Source organism: Anas platyrhynchos, chromosome Z (assembly GCF_047663525.1).
Source record: "Anas platyrhynchos isolate ZD024472 breed Pekin duck chromosome Z, IASCAAS_PekinDuck_T2T, whole genome shotgun sequence".
NCBI classification, from domain to species: domain Eukaryota; kingdom Metazoa; phylum Chordata; class Aves; order Anseriformes; family Anatidae; genus Anas; species Anas platyrhynchos.
The window spans coordinates 65,969,338-65,987,036 of record NC_092621.1 but is presented as its reverse complement, the minus strand read 5'-3'; the positions used below and the strand labels follow the sequence as shown (position 1 = coordinate 65,987,036).

The 17,699-nt window shown below is 38.0% G+C and overlaps 1 protein-coding gene across 6 annotated transcripts in view; it reads left to right on the top strand.

Annotated features, from left to right (window-relative positions):
• The window catches only part of SNCAIP (synuclein alpha interacting protein), a 90,064-nt gene that overhangs the window by 66,531 nt on the left and 5,834 nt on the right, over positions 1-17,699 (top strand). For 4 of the 6 annotated variants that reach the window (XM_038170531.2, XM_072031009.1, XM_038170530.2 and 1 more), the window contains 5 exons: positions 714-839; positions 4,295-4,464; positions 11,966-12,058; positions 14,587-15,649; positions 17,377-17,447. In XM_038170531.2, the coding sequence (XP_038026459.2) occupies positions 714-839; positions 4,295-4,464; positions 11,966-12,058; positions 14,587-15,649; positions 17,377-17,447 (1,523 nt within the window). Of the gene's footprint in view, positions 1-713; positions 840-4,294; positions 4,465-11,965; positions 12,059-14,586; positions 15,650-16,192; positions 16,797-17,376; positions 17,448-17,699 lie in introns of those variants that run through there. The other 2 variants (XM_072031010.1, XM_038170534.2) reach the window with 2 other exon arrangements.

Below are 17,699 nucleotides of genomic sequence, written 5' to 3'. Positions count from 1 at the left end.
GTATAAATACCTATTCCTTCACCCTGTAACAAAAAACAAAATTGCTGTTAAAATGGAAATGCAAAGGAGATAAGTTCCAGACAATTTGTCCCTATGAAGTAGAAAGCAGAGATCCTGAATGGATGGAATATTCTGGAGGAGACCTAAAGAATCCGAGGTTCCATCTCCTTTTCCTTGAAAAATCAGTGCACTGAGAGCTCAGGATGGACAGATTTCCTGAGTTTAGTTGCCTTGCTTCTCTTCTTGCACAATAACTGGAGCATGATGATTGATTTGAAGAACCTAACTGCTCATCTTTGTGATCTGTACATATTCCTGTTGTAATTTTCCAAAGAAGCTTGTGAAGCTTTCAGAAAAAGATTTTCAGGCTGACACACAAGCTGTTGTACTTCAGGAGTCCTCTGCAAGATATAGGCATGCATGCTTTTCAGTGTGCAGTTTTGTCAGAATGTGTTACAGTGATGTAACGTCTTTTTATAAAGCAGATTAAAATACTTTGGTATATTTCCTTAAAAAAACAAAAAAACAAAAAAACAGTCAGAGATAAACTCCTGACATACTATGTCCTACAAAGTTAAGAGAGGCTGAAAGCAAGGTCTTATGAAAGGAATTATTGATCATTATTGACACCAGATGACAGTACCAGTATTCCTCCTGTACCTGTAGCTTTTCGTCATTTATCTTTTGTGGCATCTGTTTCCCCCTTCTCTTAGGAGAAAATACTTCTGTGGCTTCTTCAGTTTATGCAAGAACAAGGGATTTCACTGGATGAAGTTGACCAGGATGGAAATACTGCTGTTCATATAGCTGCTCAACATGGCTATCTAGGATGCATACAGGTAGAGTAATAGCTGCATCAGAAACCTAATTTAAATCAAATTTGAATAATAACAACTATTAAAACATTTACAGGAGGTCTTACAAGTAGGAATAACTATTGATACCCTAAAATATACTGCAAGAAATAGCTTTTAAACAAGTAGGACTCAAACTAAAATACCAGAAAGTTCTACTTTCTGAATTCTGTTCTGTTGGATGCTATTGTATTGGTGCTATTATAAATCTGAAGTAATCATACTGCAAGAAGAAAGCATGATTATATAGTACGTAGTATATACACAAAAATACCTAATGTATGTTTTTATGTTAAAAAAGAGCATCCGTTGTAGATAAGCCTGCTCTTCTTACTGTTATGATATTTTCTTTCTGTTTCTTTTTCTGTTTAGCTGTAGCTCTTCATCTTTTCTGTATGAAAGTCTAACAGTTGCAGTTTGTTTTGCTTTGAAGGACTTACACTTTTAGCAAATCATCCCTTCCAGACTTCTAATCTTTAAACCTATCTATGCTAAACAAAATAATGTGATGGTGATTTCTTAACCAGCTCTCAGTGAATCAGGTTGGCCACTGAGTGGCCAACATACAGTTCTGCTGTACAGAGCTGCTATAAAGGATGGTTTGGCTTGCTGAAAAGGTTTACACAGCTATAGTGCTTTTGAGAGTCATATCTAAATAAACCAGTTTAGATACCTTTGTACGGTACTACGGTACCAGTGTTCAGTGTAGACATAAAAAAAAGCTCTATGGTTGAGCTTGATGGCTAGGTACAAGTATCTTGACTTGAATTGAAGAACACGGATGTACCCTTTGTCCATCAGAGTCACTAGGACCATTAGTCATAGGAGTACATTCTAGTGTTTGGGGTTTGTGATAACTTTGAGTGAAAGCTGTTTGGAGAATAATTAATGGTAAAATTATTTCAAATGATTGCAGAAAGGTGTTTCAAGAACAAATTAGTCATTGGGAAAGAACAGCTAAAAGAGTAGATGAAGCCAAGAAATAGAAATCAATAGAAATACAAGTCAAGGTGATCAAGTCAACATGGGGAAGAAAATATGTCAAAGGAGGAGGAGTATTTCTCAGAGTCTAAGCATTCAGCTTATATCAATAAACATGTTAGTCCTGTTTCCACAGGTGAGCTGACCCACAGCACATCTTAGACCACTGCAAACACAGAAGATTTGTAATAGTTCAACCCTAAAAGAAATACACCTAGTTATTTCTTGTTAGCTAACCTCTCAGGGATCTAAAAATATTTATGTACACTATAACATTGAAGCTACAGATGCATAGCTGCTTATTATTACTATAACAGTTTATTTATATGTCTAGGCTCAGAGAAGACCTAACTACATACAAGCCAGTTTAAGAATCTGACACAATTAAGAAAAAAAAAAAAGAGAGAGAAAGAGAACAAGGTAGCAATTGAGCTGAATGAATAGACTTGGGGAAAAACAAAACAAAAAAAAAAAAAACAGTCAAGTACATTTAGAGGACATGACCACCTCTGTATTTTCTTATTGATGGAACATGTTTTTTTCTTTTAAAGTTGTCAGGAATGGACTCTATACAGACTCTTATAAGAATCTAATAAATACGTCATAACACCTGTGCAAAATTTAGTGTTTTTGTTATTGTGTTCTAGACAATTGTTATGATCAGTTGGAAAAAAGTTGATAGAATAGATGTTTGTGATTCACTAATGGAAACTGTTGTTGTAGATCTGGGCTTACTGTTGTTAACCTCAACAAATCCTCATCAAGATGTACAATGTACTTAGGGGAGAAATGGCAGTAAGTTATTTTGAACAGAGTGGTGACATCTGCAGGCTGTTTTCATGGATGAAGCTGAACAAGAAAGAGAATTGCCGTGCTTCCTCTATGAAAAATGAACCTTAATAAATGGCTTAGAATTTCTAAAACTATTTTATTGTATATAAATATGAAAATCAAATAGTGATTTCTGTTGATGTGAAGCCACAAGGAATAAATCATGAAAATATCTAATGACAACAAAAATAAACAATTTTAGTATATATCACTTCATTAACAACTCACTGTGCTAAATGCAGTTCATGTTTTGCTGTGCTGTGAAACCAAATAAGGCCCCTGCCCAGTGAGATAACAGTTTAGTTTTAAACAGGGTGCAGTGTATGATTTGGTAAAAAGAAAGAAGCAATAAAGAAAGCAGAGGGAGAATGAGTACTAGTGTAGAAAATCTAGTGTAATAGAGAGTCAATGATTCCCTTTCTCTCTCATTCAAAGTTGTTATGAACAGGCAACATGCCTATCATTTTCCAGACCATATGATTGCTTTTTGCAGGTTCGTACCTCCTTATTATTGGTAAGTTAACCCCAAATTTTTGACATAAGATGCAGTGCAAGACTGTTCATAAGTTTCTTTCATTTATAGAGTTAGCAAATAAGATAGCCTACCATTCCTGTTTTCTGTCTGCAGATGTAAATGTCTCTGTGCCTGTGATTCTGCATCAACAAGGCCATTCTAAACCCTGGGTGGCTTACCAGCTCTGCCTGAATAAATCAGCCAAGAGCTCAGCCACCCACTTCCTCTGATGATGCTCTAGTTTTTGGACACTTTATGGTTTTGTTCAGCACTTTTTTCAGACTGCTGTATGCAGTGTGTATCTGAACACTGCTGCAGGCACTTAAGTCTTACTGTAGGCATGAATAGTGTGTAACACTGATTATCACAAACAAATGACAAAGAGTGAAGGTTGGGTTTCAGTTCTTGCTTCAGTTATTGGATGTCTTGAAGTCAGCCTGACATAACTTCTTTTGTCTTTACAATGCTCTGGATTCAAGTTCCAGGGGTAACTGAGAGACCATACTCACAGCGTGGACAGTTCTCCAGCAACAAGCTAAGGTTCTGGGCTATTATAGTGAGTAGCACATCAGTATCCACCAGAACAAGAGGCATTGTTTTTCCTAAAGACTAGGATCTGACAACTATTTCAGTATCTTAAAAAGGTAATAGGGGGTAACCAAGCAACTATAAAACGAGACTTTTTTCTGCATTAAAAAAAAAAAAAAAAAAGATTGAAATTATCATCAAACAAATTTCTTTCTGCAAAAAAAATTTTCTGCAAAAAGAAATTTGTGCCTGCTCGACCTGAAGAATTTTTTGGAAAGTATCTACCGTAGTTTTCAGATACATATATTACATGTCTAAAGGCCACTGAAACTGCAGCAATAAGTGTAGTATAATTCTTCTGCACCATAGAATACTGTTCTGTTACCCTTGTCCCTGAATAATGGATTTTAGTAGTATGTATTTTGAATTCCAAGTGCATACAGACTTGTCAAAGTGATTGGTTTTTCAAATTTTTCAAGCTTTTTATTCAGGAGTGGTTTGCACCCAGAAGTTTCTTGTGTTGATGAGAATTCACCACAGAGATTTATGTTTACAAATGTAAGTGTTTTCTTTTGTGTTTTTACAGACGTTGGTTGAATATGGAGCAAATGTCACCATGCAAAACCATGTAGGAGAGAAACCTTCACAAAGTGCTGAGCGACACGGGCACACCATGTGTTCCCGCTACTTAGTGGTTGTGGAGACATGTATGTCATTGGCCTCTCAGGTTGTGAAGCTAACTAAGCAACTAAAGGAGTAAGTGTTTAATTCTTAAAAGAGGGTTCATTCTTAAAACAATATTGTTGTCTTCAGTTTAAGTGTCCATTTTATGCTTCTCATATGTGATCTTTTAAAATCATGTTTCTCCCTTATTTCAACACACTTTCTTGCCCCTTCACCTTTAGCAGCTAGTTTTTCAGGCAGTTTGCTGTGAACACAGACGAAGGGAGTGGGAGTGAAAAAAGGCACGCATGAGATACATATATGTATATAAGCAGTACTGTCCCTTTTCCCTTGAGTTAACATCTTTGCTGATCATAATTTCATTTCACACAGCATTGTTTTCTATATAGCGGGAGTCTCTTCACAGTTACAGTATTGTTTTCTGATGTTGTGAGGAAAAATGAAAATAGCAGTTTCAGGGTGTTTTTTCAACTCAGAAGATAACTAAGCCTACATCAACCACACAGGATATATTCTGTGCTCTGCTTTTTCTTCACAGAAACTGGCATGAATATTTTAGTATGTTTTTTACAAGTGCTCTGTAAAGAACCTATTATATTGAAACATTAATTTAGGCAATTGCTTGCTTTTATTATAGGTGCAGTAATTGTGATTTAGCATCTAAATAGTCTCGAGACTTTTAGAAAACACCAGCACTGATCTAGGTTAGTTCCAACTTAGATATATGACCAAGAGCTTCTCACCAGCCATGAAAATGCTGGTTGAAAATAACATGTTTAATGGGACCATATCATATTATGCAAACAGCATGTGGACAATAGTACTAGCTGTAATCTGCAAGGTTTTATTAGCATGTGATCTGCAGAGGTGGCCTCTGCGAGAAGAGGCTAGAGGCTGCCTGGCAGCAGACACAGATGGTTTCAGACAGCGCCACAGCAAACCAACTGGAGAACATGGCTGAGTCTATCAGCCAAGCTGAGGGTGCTTCAGTGGAAACATTTTAATAAGGGCAGAAGATGACACAGAGAGAGGAGAAGAGTACAAAAGAGGGACAAAAAGAGGGAACAGCAAGGTCAGAGGAGAACAGGTGCTCCCCAGTGGAGCAGGCACACCCCCAAAGGGACTGTGACCCATGGAGCACTCCTGCTGGAGCAGGTACACTCCTGAAAGGACTGGAGCCCATGCATAAGCCTATGCCATATCAGTTACAGAATCACAGAATCATCTAGGTTGGAAGAGACCTCCAAGATCACCTAGTTCAGCTTCTAACCAAACACTACCAAGTCCTCCACTAAACCATATCCCTAAGCTCTACATCTAAACGTCTTTTAATGACCTCCAGGGATGGTGACTCCACCACTTCCCTGGGGAGCCTGTTCCAATGCCTCACAACCCTTTCGGTAAAGAAGTTCTTCCTAATGTCCAACCTAAACCTCCCCTAGTGCAACTTTAGCTCTTGTAGAGGACCCACACCAGAGCACAGGAAAGAGTGAGAAGGAAGAAGCAGCAGAAAGAAACTGCTACTCACTGACCCTGACCTGTGTCAGTCATTACATCACGGAAGAGGCTCGTATGACCTGCAACAATAACAAGGGGATAGGAGAGCTGCCTGGAGGGAAGCCTGGCAATGAGGCAGGAGAGGGGCTTGGAGTGTAGATGAACCTGGGAGTGAAGCTGAACCTGGAATGGCGGAGGATAGGAGTTTCACTTTTGTTCTTCCTGTTTTCTACCCATGTCCTACTGAGGGGGTGAGGGGGAAGGGAATAAGGGACTGGATATGTGGGTGCTCAGTTGCCAGCCAGAGCCAACATGCCACAGTGACACAGTTTTTATTAGAATAATAAAATATAAAATAAACTAGATAAAACTATTTTATTATAATCAACTCTCTGTTTTATACTGTTTTTAGAGAGAGTATGTAGTAGTAGTCCTTTGTCTTTGCAGAATAACTTACTGCACTTAAAGTATGCTTTTTATGTTTATGCCTCAAAGCTTTTATGCTATAAAGGCATTTTCTCTGCAAGAAATCATCAGTCTTCTTTTACATTTATACTCTTGTAAATACAAACAGTGAATTCAGGAGTATCATAATTTTCATAATTTTACTTTCTGGCACTGTGTTCACTAGGCTTTTTGAAATAACAGGTGTTATGTTGTTTGTTCATTTGCTAAGGAACACTAAAATATACAGATCAACTGATATAAAGAAGAAGAAAAAAATGTATTTCCCGAATAGCCTGCATTAACCCCGGCCTCATCTCAGTATCTAATGATTTGTTTTCCCCATAACTCAGTAGGAAAACAAACAACAAGCACAAGAAGTAGCAATGGCAACCATGGATTCTCCATGTTTCAGTCTCTTCAGTGCTCACTCAGTACTTGATACGTGTTACCTCTCATATGGAAAATAAACCTCTTATGTCAGATAGCAGGATATTTACCCCCATAGACACAGTGTGGTTGTGACTTTCCTGACAAAAGCATTATCATTTTTCCAAGCATCCCCTCTATCCTCCCACAGTCTACATGCACAGGAAGTCATTTAAATGATTCTTATCTGACTCTTGATGTGTTCCTTTGCTTGTCTCAGCTGGAGTTAAATCTTCTTCCCTTCAGCAGCCTATTTTTTCAGGCTTCTTATTTACATCCAGTAAGTGCCACAGCAGCTTTTTCTTCCTCTTCTACAAACACAAAGAGACATGAATCTGCTGTGCTACCCTGCTACAGTTTACTGAGTCAGTGAAACACTCTATTTTCTGCTTGAAAGCATAGGTACTGCATGGCTGTTTGGGCTGCATTCTTCAAGCTGTGAGTAGGCTCCTAAAGAAGCACTGCACCACGTTTAGAGGCCTGTTCTCAGGAGTCAGGGGAGATGATGGAAGAAGACTTTTATCATCGGTAGAGGATGTTTAAAAATCCAAGTACAGCATGAAGCATGTGGCTGGGGTAGTTTCTTCACCTTCTCAAGGAACCTTACCTGTAACATAGCAAAGGAGTTCATTGGTTGCAACAGCTCTGGATAAACCAAAAGCATCAGATTAAAGTCCAGTTTACAGTCCAAGTCACTTGAAACTTCTTTTACGCGGGAAAGGGTCCCACATGGTCAGCTGTGCTGGCTTTGCTATATTTTCTCCACCTAATTCTGCTGATGTTAATTGTTTCAGATACAGCTGGATCATGATGAATCACTTGAACGGAAGAGTAGTAGTATCAACACAGGGTAGTAGTATCAACACACCAAGTGCTTATCTGCTGCTTTGCAACTTTCTCTCAGCTGCTGTAAACATGAGCTGATCATGAAAGCTGCTTTTATTCTGGGCTTCTTATCAACCAGAGCCTCTCTCTGCTATGTGCTCAACCACAGGAAGACTGGAATGGTTGACACTGTGCAAGAACAGCAGCACAGAAACTGTCTCAGACTAACAAGACCTATCTTCAAAAGTCTGAATCCAAAGAACAAACCTTCTTTCATTCTCTTCTGAGCTGTTCCAGTCATCAGGACCACACAGAGTGGTTCTAGAGAGAAATTATCCCAATCCTTCACAAGCTTTGGAGCCATTCCTGAAAAGAAGGCAGAAAACAATAACATCACAATCTGCCAGAGTTTTCACATCTTGCAGCTCTTCCTTCCAAAGCAGTTCAGATTAAAGATACAAACATGAGAAGATAACAAAACCGTCTGAGTTGGATCGAAGTCTTCATTCAGAACGAAAAGCCTTGATATTTGAAAGAAGGAAATAAGTTTTAACTAGAAATTGTCCATCAGTCATTACAAGGGGATTAACTGAGATTGCCCCCAAAGAGCAAAGGAACCAAAAAGTCCTTTCCATAGCTAAAACAGGAAAGCAGACCACAAAAAAATAATAATAACAATAGTAAATAACAATAATAAATAAATGAATAAATAAATGAAATGCCATTACTAGCATGAAAATAAAATCTTTTATTTGCATCTTTTGTTAACTGTAGAGGTTTGGTCAAACCAGTAGGGTTTTCTGAATGTAGTCACAAGTTTTTCACAGAGCCTATCAAAATACTGGTTTTCATTTTGCTTTCCAACATCTCTGCAGGCCTTACAATCTTACTTATTCTCTCACTGATTTCATGAGTCTATAAAAATGTCAGCTGTCTACAAAGTAGAAAATTTCTGCCTGCACAGGTGTATGGTTTCCATCGCTGATGACTATAGCTGTAATGACTTGTATTGTTTGGGCTTTCCTGGCCTGAAGAGACCAGGTCAGAACCAATGACATAAAATTAATGCTTGCCTAGGCTTCTTTTACAATGCTGTTTGATGACAGAACTGGATTCCTGAAGGGTCTGTGAAAGGGTCTTCCTGTGTTTATGGACCTGGATTTACAAATCAAATAATGAATCAGACACTTACTAATAACTTATTGATACACTATCAAGCCAAAATCTCTGGCAAGGCAAAGGTCAAAGCACACCATGAGACAAAAGAAGGTGAGAAAAGGTCGAATGCTCTCTGTTGACAACACTTTTCTGTGTTCTGTAGACAAAAGCCATACTTTTCCTGAAACTTCACAGGAATAGTTGTAAAAATGACTGACAAAAAAATATTGTAGTGGTGGTAAAGTAAAGTGTGTACAAGTTGACGGGAGATTTTTGTGTGCTAATACATGTTGTATAGAAGTATAATAACAGACAATATAAACTTTATAATGGTTGTCTGGTTTTGTTTGTTTATTTTCTTTGGTTGTTTTTTTGTTTGTTTGTTTTAACTTATTTAAGATGTTTTGGTTTTGCTCTATAGGGTTGTCCTTGTTTGTTTTATTTGAAACGAAGGAGTAAAGCAACAAACCATGGAACCTTCATTAGAGCCTAATTCCTTAGCCTGTTCCCTGTTCAGTTACTGAATAGCCTTGATTTCATTTGGAGGTAGATGTGGTCCACAGTTATTTAGGTATCCTAAAGTAAATAGAGCCTCTTACTGGGAGAAACTAAGTTTTGTTTATGCAGTGGAAAACTGATTTTCAGTATTCCAAGGTAGTTGTGTAGTAATAATAAGGAGAAATGCTAAGCAAATAAGTGGACAGTAGAAGACCTCACTGTTCCAAAATAAGGTGGAAGCTTGAGAAAAACAGGATGAGCAGTGTGAGAACAGTAAAACAAAGATCACATCTTCTCAAAGCATAAGAAAGGAGAAATTAAATGGTTGGAAAAAAGAAAAATTGTACATATATGGTATAGAGGAGAATCGAGTAGCTTGTGAACCTGTAGTACTCAGCCGAAGAAGAAACAGGGGAGGTGATCAGGCGTTGGATAATAGGGAATAAAAGGTTATGATTTGTTTACTAAAATGTGCTCCTGATTGACAGGACACCTGCCATTGCAATCGCAAAACAACTTCACAGAAAATCCTATCTGAAGAAAATTGAGATTTTTCTCACTTTACCTATAATGTTACAGTGGTCTTGTCTCCTGAATCAGCCCATTTTTAATACTTAGCAATATTGCTGTTCCAAGGAGCTGAGATCCCTTATTTTCAATGTTATCGTAGATACGTGTGTATGTTATACATCCTTAGGGATCCTACTGGCAAGATGTGTAGGTTTCTCTACTGTGAGGTATTTATTAACTAGCTGAACTGTGAAAATAGAGGAAACTTTAATTATTTTAGCACAATCAAATTTTTAAATGCAATGAGGATGCTAACTCTGCAGAAGAGCTGTTAGACATTTCCATTAAAGCTAAAGGTTTAAGACATTAATTACATTATTTAGATATTCAGAAAATAGAAGTTGAAAAAATATAAAGGACAAGTAATCAGATAAACTGCATCACAATCAAATCTCAAATCAAAATTTCCCTATCTGTCAAAAGAGAGTGTCTCTGCAAAGACTTGCAAGATAAGCCAGTGTTGACAGATGGTAGGAGTGATTTTAAAATAGTGTAAGGAAGTGTGTAGGCAAGAGGAAGGAAGATGGAAAATTAAAGGAAGCCAAGATCTACCTAAAGCATGATTGTGCTATAAAATGTAATGGCAAGGCAGTATGTCAAGTTCCCTCTTTATTTCTCTAGTACTTTTCAGATCCACGTTGATATAAGTAAAACATTTAATTTTGTTAGCCCTGCAAGTACAAGCCCGTAGTCTGAAAGTCATCTGGATTCTTTCTGGCTTTGACATTGCCAGTTATAAAGACTGCGTTTGGAACATAGTTAGCTCTTCTGCTGTTGGTATGTGAGCTAGGAAAGAATCCAGCTCAGTGCTGGAGAACTGTGTTAGTTCTGCAGGTCTAATAAGAACAGAAGTACTGAAAACATATTACTTCTCCAGCAAGAGAAGTAGGGCTTGGAAGAAAAAGATAAGAAGTCATTTTCATATGTTCATTTTTTCTGATCAGGACCAGGGAATAAAACCAAATGTGCTGATTATATTCCAGGTGAAAGACAGTGCATATACGCTAATGAAAAGCTGGAAGCCTCTTCTTTTCCAGTAGTTTCCCAATAATTCTGTTTGTGCAGTGTTTAGAGGCACTGACTCCTACATATGTCACTAAACAAGATTGAATGTTATCTGTTTTGATAATAAGCTAAAAAGATATTTTGATTTTAGAACAGAGGGTCAAAATTAGATGGGGGCAGGGACATGGATAAGAACTTTTGTAACAAATTCATTTTGGTTGAACTTCTTGAAGATTTGCAGTTTACTTATTAAACTAAATCCTATGGAAATAAGCACATTAGCAAGAAAACAGAGAATGTTCTTACAATTCTGTGGTAAATGGAGTTTCCACTATGGATGTCACTTTCGTACCGCTGGTAATTTGAATCTACTATAATTTTTTTGACATTGGATTATAAAATTATTTACAGAGTAATGTAGATCATAATACCACACTGAAGGTAATAGACTGCAGGATGTACAGCAGTACTGAATATAATGTGGGTGCAGAGCACAGGTAGGACTTTCAGGAAGGTTGGGCAGTAAGTAGATATGTTTTTATTGTACTCCCTTGGAATACATAGCTCCATCCTGCAGCTGAGTAAACTTGGACTTGCCCTTCCCAGTAGTCAAAGACTCCTCCATGAGTCCATTTGCAGGGAGAAAAGGAGAAAGCAGTGGTCTGAGCCATTGTCTGCTCAGCAAAGGCCATCCACCAAACATGGCAAGTGACTTCTTACTCTGTCCTTTTCCTTTCCACAAACAAACAAGAACCAATTGGCTCTATTTTTGCTCTGACAGATCTTTGTTTCTGGAATATTACTTTCTGTGAGTGACTCAAATCCAGTGAACTGCTGCTTATGATCCCACTTTTGTCCTTATATGAAGTAAAATAAATAATCTTTGATAAAGGAACATCTTTATGTTGTACCTTTATATTGTACAGTGATCACAAAATGCCCTCAGGATTTCAGAGATAGCTTATAGAAGTATGGTCTCTTCATATGTCATAATTTAAAATCTCCAGCTTTATTTACTATCTAAATTATAAGTTAACAAGGTTTCTCTGTGGAATGCACAGTTGAACAAATAGTATCATTTATCCTGTAGCTTCCTAATGCTGACAGCTCTGAAATTCAAGGTAAACAGCCTTACATTTTCTTGCAGGCAGACAGTAGAACGCGTGACATTACAGAACCAGCTCCAGCAGCTTTTAGAAGCCCAGCGGTCAGAGGGCAAGTCACTGCCCATGTCCTCAAGGTAATGTGACTGGAATTCTACTGTTGCATGGATTTACAGTTCGATGGTGTAACACTTATCAGGAAAAGCTGTGACCTGCCAAATAGTAGATGTGTTCTGTCAAAGCAAATGTGTTTCTTTTACCTTGTGGGCTTGAAGCTGAGCTTTTAGAACTTGACAGTGTATAATACTGTATAAATATTGGACATTTTGAGTATGGTATTAATAGTCCCAGTTTCCCACCAGAGTAAAAATCAGATTTATAGTGGAATAGAATATATTTTGTATTAGATGAATTGCAGAGAATCCCAGAACCCCCTAGGAAAGTTGTAAAGTTTGACCTTATGGTGGTCCACCATACATTACTGCCAGCTGTGATTCATAAAGCCAGTTACCAGCAAAACCTGCTTTCAGATTAATAAGACTCCTTACACTCATTAAATCTTTTGCCTGCAGTAGCTTGTATAAAAAGTCAAAACTCCAGAAATTTTATATATTGTTTATACTCTGTCAGTGCAAGTCCTGGAAATAGATACAAAATGAGCAGCCTTAAAGAAGAGGAAAGAGGTCCTTCCAGTAGAGGCCCATGTCTGGAGCCTATAGTCTCCTGATATTTTTCTCTGACTTTTGCCATAGATTTCCAATATGGTGCATGGTAATCAGGTAAGCACACAACTTCCCTCCAAAAGCAATCTCAAGATGACATTGAAATAAATTAAGTAACTCATGTACAAATACAGCACGGTGTATCATGACCTTCTAATCCAGTTTCCTCTCTGGAAGATACATGCAGTGTTTCACAACATTTTTAGGGAATTAAATATATATTAAAACAGAAAGCCAGCACAAAATCTTCTTCCACTGGCATTGGTGGCCTGAACTTTGAGACATCATGTGTAGGAGCAGTGACTGCTTTCTGTTCTGTTTTTACAGAATCTCATGCACTGAATAAGTACACCATGTCCGTGAAGTTCATGTCAGTGTTTCAGACAAGTGCAAACAGTTACAGCAGTAGATAAAGACACTGGGATTGGTGATGCATTTCTTTGAAAGAATTTTGGCTAGGAAAGGGCTGAAAAATCTGAACTCCTTCTGAAGTAGAAAACCACACTGGAAAGAGTTGTTCTGTTCTTTTTTTTTTTAATAGACTCATGGTCTTTGTATTCCATGTCTGCCAGCTCAGCAGGGGCAATGGGACCAAACGCTGTCTTCCAGCTCATTTGGTTTCTGTGATTTTTGCTGACTGGACTTTCCAAGTGGTCTTTCATCTGTGTGCTTGTGAGCACCAGGACTGTTTCACTTTCAGTATCAGATAAGATCAGGTGAGAGCAGACCTCTCATCATTCATTATTTCTGTAAAAGAGTAGGTTTCATCATAATTTTAGTTAAATGAGCAAGCCTGAAAATGATAAACTATTATTTTAAATTTGATTTCATAGTTGGCTACTACTTTTTCTTCCAGCTATAAATCCCTTGTGGATTTTATCATTTTCCAAGCAGCCAGAAGCTGATCTAAGAGAATGTAACCATCTTGATAGGATTATCTATTTTAGACATATGCATATTCTTCAGTGACTGTTTTGGTTTTCCTGTCTTCTGGCAGAGAGGAGAACTCAAAATGGATTGAAGATGAAATGGATAGTATATACACGTGAATTTTGTACACTGCTCATAGACTCAGCAGGGTAGAAGTTGCCTGCAAAAAAAAAAAAACAAGATATATAGAGTCACTGCCTTACACCAACCTTAATTTTGTCACTTTACCATTGCTTAGAGAAAAAGTTGCTTAAAATAAGAACTTGGATTATCAAGAGCTCTGACATATGTCATGGGGAAAGAAATAGCCTGTGTAATTTATGTTCTTTGCAAATGAGACTTAAGATAACTGTTTCATCACTATATAACATTTGGAGTTTTAAATTTAATTCGTCAATCTAATTGTTCTGAAATGAATCAATGTCACTGTTCACATGCTTTTCAGTATTTCATATCAGAGAAGGTTTTGAGTGTGAATGGATCTGATTTTTTATGAGGTCTTACATGGCTAGTACCAGATGAAGTTTACTAGTACCAGATGAAGTTTAGATTTATGAAATCATTGCTATCCAGAGAGATGATACCTTGTCCGTATTTAGAATAGCCTACTTTTGTATTATGATATGACTTCCAAGTAGGCATTTGTCCTTGTGGCTTTTTTTCACCTTTTAAACCATGTCAACTCCCACAAAGAGGAGACAGTTGTTTCTCAAAAGTTTTCCTGAGAAACTCATCTTTGGCATTGAAATAATGATCCTAAGTTTTTGTTTTAAGGAGTTTTCTTTGTAAAAGAAAGTAAAGAGGCTCAAATCCTCATTAGGAATGGAAGCAGGGTTGCATCCTTCTCTTTGTGTTCTTCACTGTAGCATCATAGTAATGAATTCCACGTGAGTAGCAAAAAAGAGGATAAGTAACAATAAGCTGAGACAGACTTGTAAACTGGAAATGGCAGTTTTGCATTTTATATGTGCATTAATTTGGCCGTGGTATTTCCTCCTCTTTTTTTCTTTAAGCTCGCCATCATCCCCTGCCTCTGGCAAACCCCAGTGGAAACCATCTGAAGCAGATGAATTGTCTCCACCAAAAAGTAAATTGAACACCCAAGATGGGATTCAGATTCTTGGCAGCTTGGGAACTTCTAGTCGCACTCGAGCCAAGATAAAAGATGAGGACTCAGATAAAATCTTGCGCCAGTTGTTGGGAAAGGAAATCTCTGAAAATGTCTGTACGCAGGAAAAGCTGACTTTGGAATTTCAGGATGCTCATGCATCCTCCAAGAACGTGAAGAAGATTTTGCCAGAGAAAAGGGAGCTAAAGTTAGCCAGACTGAGGCAGCTTATGCAGAGGTCTCTCAGTGAGTCTGACACAGACTCAGCTAATTCTGAGGACCATAAGAACACCCCTGTGAAAAGAACTGACAAGCCAAGGCCTCAGCCCATAGTGGAAAGTGTTGAGAGCACAGAAAGTTTGCACCTGATGATTAAGAAACACACTTCAGCAGCAGGGCGTCGCTTCCCTTTTGGTACCAGAGCTTCTAAGTCAGTGGATGGCCACAGTCCTTCCCCTACTTCGGAGAGCAGTGATCCAGATAATGAAGCCCAGTATCAGTCTGGTACTGTACCTCAGAGCCAGTTTTGTGGAGACAGCTCTCCGTCCAGCACAGACAGTGCCACTGCTCAAAAGGTTGCCACAAGCCCTAAGAGTGCTCTCAAGTCTCCATCTTCAAAGCGCAGAACCTCCCAGAATTTGAAACTCAGAGTAACTTTCGAGGAGCCGGTGGTGCAGGTGGAGCTAGCAGAGTCAGAACTAAATGAGGAAAAGGACAAAGATCGGGGCAAAGCACTTTTGCGGGCTCCACCCAGCACTGGGGAACCAGCAGGAGACCAGCTAAAAAGGCCTTTTGGAACCTTTAGATCCATAATGGAGACGCTGAGTGGTAACCAAAATAACAACAACAACTGCCAAACAGCAAACCTGATCAAAACCTCATCGACGCTGCCTTTTACGTCATTAGGAAGGAAGACAGCAGACAGCAAGGGAAATCCAGCAGCTTTCACAAAAGGAAGAAGCAAGCCAGTGAGTGCACTGAAAGGAGGAAGGGCCCTTTTTTCTTTTCTTTTTTTTTTTTTCTTTTAAAGTAATGAATGTTTGACATCTTCTTCTTCCTATCTTTCTATAGCAAAAGGATATACACAAGTAATTTATTTGAGCAATAGAAAGCCAGTCCACTGTTTTAGTCTTTGAAGGCTTTCTCAGGGAATGGTAGGCGTTGCTAGTCCATCCTTTTAGTGCATGCATTCTGTGTTGAAAGCTCTCTGCAGAGACATGATTCATCTGGAAATGATGTTTAATGTTGCTCTGAATGACAAGTCATAAAAAGAGAATTCCATACTTGAATCCGTGGTATTTTCTGAGGAGTAAATTCCTGAAGGACTCGTCCATTTTTGTTCTGTAGGCATGACTGACAAGGCCGACAGGATAAAAGTAAGTGTCAAAATATAAAGAGTAAAAATAGCAGAAGGGGTTCTCCCTGCTTCTGTTGCATCTACTGCCATCCTCTAAGTATCTAAGTTGCCAGTACCCACCCTCTCCTCAGAGCACACGGTCTTCTCTTTGCAGAGTGTATGTTTGGTCTGTAGCAAAATGTACTGGGTCCAGATCATCCCCTCTCTGTGAAGAACAGAATTCCCTTTTGTGGATCACAACAGAAAAAGGAACATGTCCATCTAGAAGGCTGGCTCTCTTGCTCAAAAGAAGGGAGAAATATACTTTGAACTAATGTGTCTTCCAAGAGAAAGAAAGAGGTATTGAATGAGAGAGACAGGTAGGAAATAGTGTGAGCATAGTGTGTGTGTGGAACAGAAAGAAGTTTGGGTATCTGGAGATATAATAAAGGGTTGAGTGAAAGAGAACAGTAGATCATTTAATCTTCTGTGAAAGACAGGGTGAAAGGGGAGGAGTGGATGGAAAGACATTAGGCAAAAGGATAATTTCAAGATAAAAAAAGAGAAAGAACATAAAACAGACTATGTGTAGGAGGAGGAATAGTGAATTATATACTGCAAAAAGTATGACGAGGTAATGGAAGAAAAACACAGGAAAATCTTAAGCACAAAGCAGGCAAAATGAGTATGGAAAAATCAGAAAGAGAGAACTGGGAAATAGCAAGCAGTCTGTATTAATGTGTACTGCTAAAACACTGATATTAGAACATGAAATGAAATTAAGAAGATCTAATGGGCCAAATTAAAGTGGAAGTTGATTTATTAAAGTTTAGTCAGAATCACAGTATGGACTGCTGATTTCAGCCTTTAAAGACACGCTGTCTAATCAAAGTGCTGATTTACCATGGAAACATTTTCATAACCAAATAGCACTTTATTTTTTTTTTTTAAAGGGTGGTTCAGATTTTGTAGTGATAGAGGAAAAGACAATCCTTCTTCAAAGATGTTCTGATAGATTGCAAGTTTATGAGTGTTTTTTATAGTTCCAGAACAAGTTTAAGGATTTAGATGAGGTAATTCTAACAGTATTATTGCTTGCACTGTAACATGCATGTTATCTGTGAAAAGGTCATGTCTGCACGTCATTGTTATGAACATCAGAACACGGAAGGTATACCTTTTGGTATCAGCCCAAAGAGCCACAGCTTGTATCTTGAAGAGGTAACAGATTCAGACCTTTTACTAACTTAAAAAGAAATCTGTTAAAATGTTACCATGGCTATTTTGATAGTGTTCCATGTTATGCATGTGATAAGCTCAGTGCATGTTTCTAACTGATTTGATGTTGTACTTCCTTAGGGGCCTTACTGCAGCCACACCAGTTTTTCCTCTAGCACATTGAATGAAGAACATCTGTGTAACTATGCTTGGTATGTGCATGGTGATATTTAGCATCTCTGTCGCTTTGTCTTCTCAAATTGCATGTATTTGCTAACATTATTCATAACTGAAATAGTAGAATTGATTGATGTAGAAGCAGGGAAATACATGAGTAGATGAACATCTCAATTCCTAGAAAAGCAGAAATTTATGATGGATTTTTGCTGATGTCACCATTGAACTGGCTACAAGATTTCAATTCCAAGTGAGTATAAAAAGTAGTCATAAATCCACCAGGGAGT